General features: G+C 47.1%; 1 protein-coding gene across 1 annotated transcript in view; it reads right to left on the bottom strand.

The window, feature by feature from the left end:
* slc6a14 (solute carrier family 6 member 14) overlaps positions 1-7,500 on the bottom strand; it is a gene marked incomplete at both ends in the record, with an annotated part of 19,011 nt that overhangs the window by 5,728 nt on the left and 5,783 nt on the right. Inside the window, 5 exons of the mRNA XM_084440932.1 lie at positions 248-383; positions 604-744; positions 1,350-1,482; positions 2,458-2,534; positions 6,749-6,927. Of these exons, the coding sequence (XP_084297058.1) occupies positions 248-383; positions 604-744; positions 1,350-1,482; positions 2,458-2,534; positions 6,749-6,927 (666 nt within the window). The remainder of the gene's footprint in view (positions 1-247; positions 384-603; positions 745-1,349; positions 1,483-2,457; positions 2,535-6,748; positions 6,928-7,500) is intronic.

Below are 7,500 nucleotides of genomic sequence, written 5' to 3'. Positions count from 1 at the left end.
TGCCCAAGCACATGAGACCATTTTTCTGGCGAAATAAAAAGTGTAACTATTAGTATTATTGTTATTTATAAGTAGCCGTGCAATAAGCAGGATAACGTATGGCCAGCTGGTCATCATTGAAAAATAAGAGCCCTTCAGTGCGTTACCAAACCCCTGAGCTTCACCTCTGGATGGCCATACGTTACCCCCTACCTAGTCCATCTCTCACGGCAGCCATGTTGTTGACTCCATCTAGCCGAGTTCCTACCGCAGTTGGTGATGCAGACGACCAGGGCGTCCTGATACACGTTGTTGTGGAACTTGTTATAGGAGGCCAACGCCGTGACTCCGCCCCACGCGATCGACAGCGAATAGAAGATCTGGGTCGCCGCATCTTTCCAGACCTGCCACACACACACACACACACACGTGCATGCACGCACACACACAGGCGCGTGCACACATACACACGCATGCAAGAGAGAGAGAAAATGTTAGTCCTCCAAAAGGTTAGAGGACTTCAGTGTGTTCATGGTGAATGGTGTACATAGCAGCAGTATTTGGGAGCAGGCTTTGTGTGAAAAATAGAGGTTAGAGGTCAAAGGTGAGAGAGCAGAACCGGACCTCTGCCTCTCCCAGCTTGGTGAGGTTGGACTGGGAACCGATGTAGAACTCTATGCCGTCTCTGGCGCCCTCTAGTGTCACACCACGGATCAGCAGGATCAGCAGCACCGCATAGGGGAACGTAGCCGTGAAATACACCACCTGCGCACACACACACACACACACACACACACACACACACACACACACACACAGAAATGTTAGGGGTTACGAAGTCTGGCTCAACTAAATACTTAAATACTTTGAATTAAAATGGGATGTTTTTGAGATAAGCCTCTCATTGGTGCCGCTCAATTTCAGTGGGGCCAATCAGATTCAATCCCCCGACACTATTTTGCAAAGGCACCATTGAAAAAAAAAAAGACAGCTGTGATTGGTTTAAAGAAATACAACGTTTTTCAGAATGATAATCGGGTGTTGCCAAATGAAATTTAAATAGAAGTATATCAAGTTTTATTTGTTCTGCACATTTCAGACACAGAGGCAACACAATGCACTTTACAGAGAGGAAGTGAGGGGGGAATGTACATAAAGACCCGACCCCTAATTTCCCAGAGGGAAGCAAAAAACCAAGTCACCCGGAGGGCCAGAGAAGATGAACTGTAAAAATTCTTCCCTGACCTTTGTAAACAAGACGATGGAGCAAGCTCCTGGAAAATGGAATTCGCTATAGGAACATTTTACAGAGCACTAAGCATGGAATAAACTCTGTGACCAGAAAAGGGGCATTATGACTGCAGACTCACCTTGCCAGAGGACTTGATGCCTTTGTAAAGGGCCCCAGCAATTAGCATCCAGGCCAGCAGCAGACAAAGGGCCAGGTGCCACACCACAGGACCCGTCTCATCCAGACCGCTGGAACGCTGCAGAACCACTACACTGGAGTTTGGGAGGGGGAGAGAGAAAGAGAGAGAGAGAGAGGGAGGGAGGGAGGGAGGGAGGGAGGGAGGGAGAGGGAGGGAGGGAGAGAGAGAGAGAGAGAGAGAGAGGGAGAGAGAGAGAGGGAGAAATAGGGAGAGAAGAGGAGGAAGAGGGAGGGAGGAAGGGAGATAGAGAGGGAGAGGAAGAGAGAGCGAGAGAGGGAGAGAGAGAGAGAGAGGGAGGGAGAGAGAGGGAGAGGGAGGGAGAGAGGGAGGGAGAGAGCAAGAGAGGGAGAGAGAGAGGGAGAGAGGGAGAGGGAGGGAGGGAGAGAGAGAGGGGGAGAAAGAGGGAGAGAGGGGGAGAAAGAGGGAGAGAGGGAGAGGGAGGGAGAGAGAGAGAGAGAGAGGGAGAAATAGGGAGAGAAGGAGAGAGAGAAGGAGAAAGAGGGAGGGAGGGAGGGAGGGAGATAGAGAGGGAGAGGAAGAGAGAGCGAGAGAGGGAGAGAGAGAGAGAGAGGGAGGGAGAGAGAGGGAGAGGGATGGAGAGAGAGGGGGAGAGAGAGAGAGAGGGAAGGAGAGAGCAAGAGAGGGAGAGGGAGAGAGGGAGAGGGAGGGAGAGAGGGGGAGAAAGAGGGAGAGAGAGAGAGAGAGAGAGGGAGGGGGGTATAAATAGAGAAAGAGAGAGAGAGGGAGGGAGAGAGAAAATAAGAGAGAAAGAAATAGAGTAAGAGAAAGAGCACTTTACCAACGCACCTCACTAACCTATTAACCCAGCTTCAGACAGACGACCGGAACAAAGCTAAGATATTTACACACAGGTCAGGTTGACCTGATGAGAACACACTGTCAAGGCTGTGCTTGCCTGAACCCTGGCACCTGTGTGTGTGTGTGTGTGTGTGTGTGTGTGTGTGGTGTGTGTGTGTGTGTGTGTGTGGTGTGTGGTGTGTGTGTGTGTGTGTGTGTGTGTGTGTGTGGTGTGGTGTGCTGTACTCACTCCCAGTACTGTTCACTGGGGCTCTGTACAGAGCAGGATGCGTTCTCTCCCAGCGTCCAGTTGGATACGGAGAGAGTCTGGTTGGCGGATGTGCCGTTACAGTCCTCTGCACAGGGAGGGAAGGCACAGGGTCACAGGTCACAGGGTCACCACAGGTCAGCAGAACCCTTCTCTCCTACAGTCAATACCTTTAAAAGACATCTCCTCACTTAAAGGAGAATGCTCGTTTTTGACAACCTGGACCTTATTTACGGCATATTATAAGACGTTTGACTCACCGAGATAACAACTTCTAAAAAATCTATTTTCTGCCGCGAAACGGTTGTATTCATCAATCTGTCTTGCGTTGCTCCAGCACGCTGTGCGCATGCGTGCTGGAGCAAGTGAGGAAGCTAAGCTCGTTTCTAAAGACGTTTCTAAAGATCATATTACAGAGGCGTGAAAAACCACAACACGCCTACGCTCTATGTAAGCACAACTAGCGATTCATAAAGACAGATTGATGAAAACAACCGTTTCGCGGCAGAAAATAGATTTTTTTGAAGCTGCATTCTCATTGCCCCGTCTGCCGCCATTACATGGATATACTTGGCTCGCGCTAGATTTTAAATTTCTTCTACAGGCCTCCGAATTACACCAAAGTTATCTCGGTGAGTCAAACGTCTTATAATATGCCGTAAATAAGGTCCAGGTTGTCAAAAACGAGCATTCTCCTTTAAGCCTTTAACTAGCTCCTTTTGCACTTGCTACATCTGCAGAAAAATCAGCCTAGGAAAGAAATGTATCGGCCTTAAAGTTAAAACACTATTATTATAAATAGACACCTGTGGGAAAATAGAAATGCTATTGGGGAAAATAGACACGCTATTGGGGAATATAGGCACCTCTAGGGGAAAATAGTGCTCAAGAAAGACGCATGAGCGGAAAGTACCGGCGAGCTAGCCAGATTTCTGGAGGATCAGGATAGCTGGAAGCGCCAATGGATGGCTCGTCCAAAGACGACATTAGAGATTTTCTGAGCTGTCTGGGATGGGACACGGAACCAGGAAGTAGTGGGAATTAGTCATCCCTCGTCACAACTCCTTCTCATCCCTCGTCACAACTCGTGTTGATCCTTCGCTCAGTAGGACACCTGAGATCAATCCCCTTCGGCTACTGAAACCAAAACCTTCTTTCGCAGCAAATTGAAACCTTCATGACCCAATCTCAGGTCAACAGCGGTGCACGCATGCATCCAGAGGACCAGCGGTAGAGGCGCGCGGCCAAGGCCCCGCGTACGGGGAGGAAGAGGACCAGCGGTAGAGGCACGCGGCCAAGGCCCAGCGTACGGGGAGGAAGAGGACCAGCGGTAGAGGCGCGCGGCCAAGGCCCAGCGTACGGGGAGGAAGGGGACCAACGTCATTACGCAAGGAAAAGCAGGCTGTAATGGACACTGTGTTGAAGGAGATGGCAACAACGGATGATTCGTCCAGGGATTTCTTCCTGGGAACAGTAGCACTCGCAGGACAGAATGAGGACTGGACCCTACAGTACCAGGTGAGTGAGTACTGGACACTACAGTACCAGGTGAACAAGGACTGGAACCTACAGTACCAGGTGAACAAGGACTAGACCCTACAGTACCAGGTGAACGAGTACTGGACCCTACAGTACCAGGTGAGTGAGGACTGGACCCTACAGTACCAGGTGAATGAGGACTGGACCCTACAGTACCAGGTGAATGAGGACTGGACCCTACAGTACCAGGTGAATGAGGACTGGACCCTACAGTACCAGGTGAACGAGGACTGGACCCTACAGTACCAGGTGAATGAGGATGGACCCTACAGTACCAGGTGAATGAGGACTGGACCCTACAGTACCAGGTGAATGAGGAATGGACCCTACAGTACCAGGTGAATGAGGACTGGAACCTACAGTACCAGGTGAATGAGGACTGGACCCTACAGTACCAGGTGAATGGGACCAACATCACATTCAAATTGGATACAGGTGTTCAGGTGAACATTCTTCCTGAAACTGAACGACCCCTGAGAGAAAAAGCAGGGGTTAACCCCAAAGTGACGGTAAAACTGAGAGCTTATAGCGCTGAGGTGATAGCAACAGCAGGTTCAAGGGACTGTAGCTAGTCTACGGCAAAAAAAACACCAATCATTGGTTTAAAGACATGATGCAATACACTGGGTCTAGTCAAACAAGTACATGTAAAGAGAGTGCTGTACAAAACGTAGCATCAATCATAGCATTGAACTTGTAGCCCCAAATAGACCTACACAGATTATCTAACCTTCATGTACTGTAATGGAAAGGGTCGAGGAGCCAACACCATGGGTACACTCCTTAGTGGCAGTTGAAAACAAAGATGGCTCACCTAGACGATGTATAGACCCCAAACAGATGAATGAGTTTGTTCAAAGAGAACATTTTCTGTTGCGCTATGAACTACTTTACATAGGAATGATTTCACCTCGTTTTGTTTTGGTGTCTTTGGTGTTTTTTTTCTTTCCTTTTTTTGGGGTGGGCATGTCTTCTCGAAAAGGTGTTTCTCACACACACACACACACACACACACACACACGCGCACACACACACACACACACACACACACACACACACACACACACATTCACACACACACTCTACCAAATGGTTGAGCAGGCCATGAAACGTTATTTTCTTTGGTGGCTGCCTAGACCTTTGCGCAGTACTGTATACACATATATATATCAAAACACCTATATTTTGTGTTTTGATATATGTATGTGAATATATATATGTGTACATTTATGAATTTAAATGTATGAATTTGAAGTAGGACCCCATGGGCATTTGTATACTGTGGTGTTGGACTATGTCATATGTACTGTAGGCTATAAACCACTAACCTGAAATATGTGTTTTGTTTGCCAGGTGTGAAGAAAGAGTTTGCTTTTTTGACCTGACGAAGGTCTTTGACCGAAACATTAATAAAGTTTGTTTGCAAGTAAAGGACGCTGTGTGGTAACCATCTAGACTATGCCTCCTATGCACCTGTCTACACAGATCTGAAGGATAGCCTTTACAGTCAAGACTTAGTAGAGTCAATGGGATTTTGAATGTATATGATTATGGATGTGTGTTTTTCCCAGTTGAAAGACCTTTGAATGGGTGAGCTTTTGTGTGCGTTAGTTTAACTTCAACACAGCTGTGAATTGTGCAATTATGGGTTGTATTTAAGCACGGTGTCACTTTATGATGGATGTGTCTTGAGAAAGGTCCTTGTGATAAAACTTAACTTTTTGATAAATCAATGCAGAGGTGATGAGTGTGTGTGGGAACTGATCTTTTTTATTTGGACACTAGAGGAACACAATACTAGGCTCAAGAAAGTGATAGAGCCAGTGGGTTGAAGCTACTGTAAATGAAAGCCAATACCAGTTCAGAACCAGACCAGGTCCAGCCTGGCTTATGTCTGATGGGTGTACATACTGCTGTTCTTTTGATAGTTCTGGACAAATGTCATTGCCTGCCCTATACCCGATGCGTTAAGCAATTAGACCTCACTTCCTGTTTATGTGGCATTGCGTTGACATTGAGTGTGGCCATGTTAAATTGTGGCCATTCACCCTTATGGAGTATGCATATTAAGTAGAATGTCAAAGGGATGAGGCGTTAAGCAATGAGACCTCACTTCCTGTTTACGCGGTGTTGTGTTGATGCTGAGTGGCGGCCATGTTGAATTGTGGCCATTCACCCTTATGGAGTGACATAGAGGTCTAGCAACACTGAAGGCTAGCTGCTTCCCCCGTGTTGGGTCATCAGTCAGTGCATGCGTCAGGGACTTCCATATCTTCCCATCGCATTGCTGCTTTACGTCAGGGCAGCTTGGAGAGCAACAAAGCCACCGAGGGACTTGTGATAAAAGAACGTCTTCTAATACTGGCCTGCGGGCTCCGCCCATCAACCAAAACTGGGTGAAAAACTCACAAGTCAAGGAGTCCAGATAGATCAAGGACATGTACAAGCGAATAAAAACATGACACCTCCTACAGCTATACGTACTGTAGCTCAGGAGGTACAGTAGAGCGGCCGGCTGGGAATCGTAAGGTCCCCGGTTCGATCCCAGCTCCTGGCATTGTGGCGAAGTGTACTGGAGCAAGACACTGAGGCACTGTTGCCTCACTGCAAGAAGGTCTCCCAGGCCTTTCTGTGCATTGTTCGCATTACTGCACATCTACAGAACCTTTGGGATTGAGGCTGCAGTTCTAGTACAGTAATAACAGAACCTTTGAGAATGAGTTTGCAGTTATACTACAGTAATAACAGAACCTTTGGGTGTGAGGCTGCAGAGGCTGTTGGACCAGCTGAAGCAGCCGCTCCAAGGCAGAGTGGCTTGGAAGGAGGCGAACATGTAGTACAGACTGTAGGCGATGATCACGTTGTAGTAGATGGCCACTAATGTGCTCACGATCACCATGGATATACCCACACCTAGAGAGAGAGAGAGAGAGAGAGAGTATTTCAATTGAATAATTGCCAGGAGGTATTCATGTACAGTAATGCAAAACAGTCATTTGAAATTAGATGGCAATTACTAAATAGATTGAATTAACCTACTGTATGGTAATTAACCTACTGTATGGTAATTAACCTACTGTATGGTAATTAACCTACTGTATGGTAATAAACCTGCTGTATGGTAATTAACCTACTGTATGGTAATTAACCTACTGTATGGTAATTAACCTGATGTATGGTAATTAACCTACTGTATGGTAAATGTCTGTTGGCAAACCAACCTGTTGGCAAACCGATCTTTGACATGGCCAATTTTTGTTGGCAAACAGACACTTTCTGTAGTTCAGTATGGGCCAACTGTTTCGTATCAGACATTTATTAAGTATCTTAAACCAGGAAGCCTTCCCTACATAAATAATCCATTCCAGAGACTTCCGACCAAATCAAACAATAAACACAAGCAAATAATCATATGCGTATTTCTGGAGTCAACAGAGCTTCGTGGAATATGGATGTGGGAGGATGGATGGATGGATGGATAGATGC

This window comes from Borostomias antarcticus (genome assembly GCF_949987555.1).
Source record: "Borostomias antarcticus genome assembly, chromosome: 7".
In the NCBI taxonomy this organism is placed as follows: Eukaryota; Metazoa; Chordata; class Actinopteri; order Stomiiformes; family Stomiidae; genus Borostomias; species Borostomias antarcticus.
The sequence above is the reverse complement of the archived record's forward strand: the minus strand, read 5'-3'. Positions and strand labels throughout refer to the sequence as shown.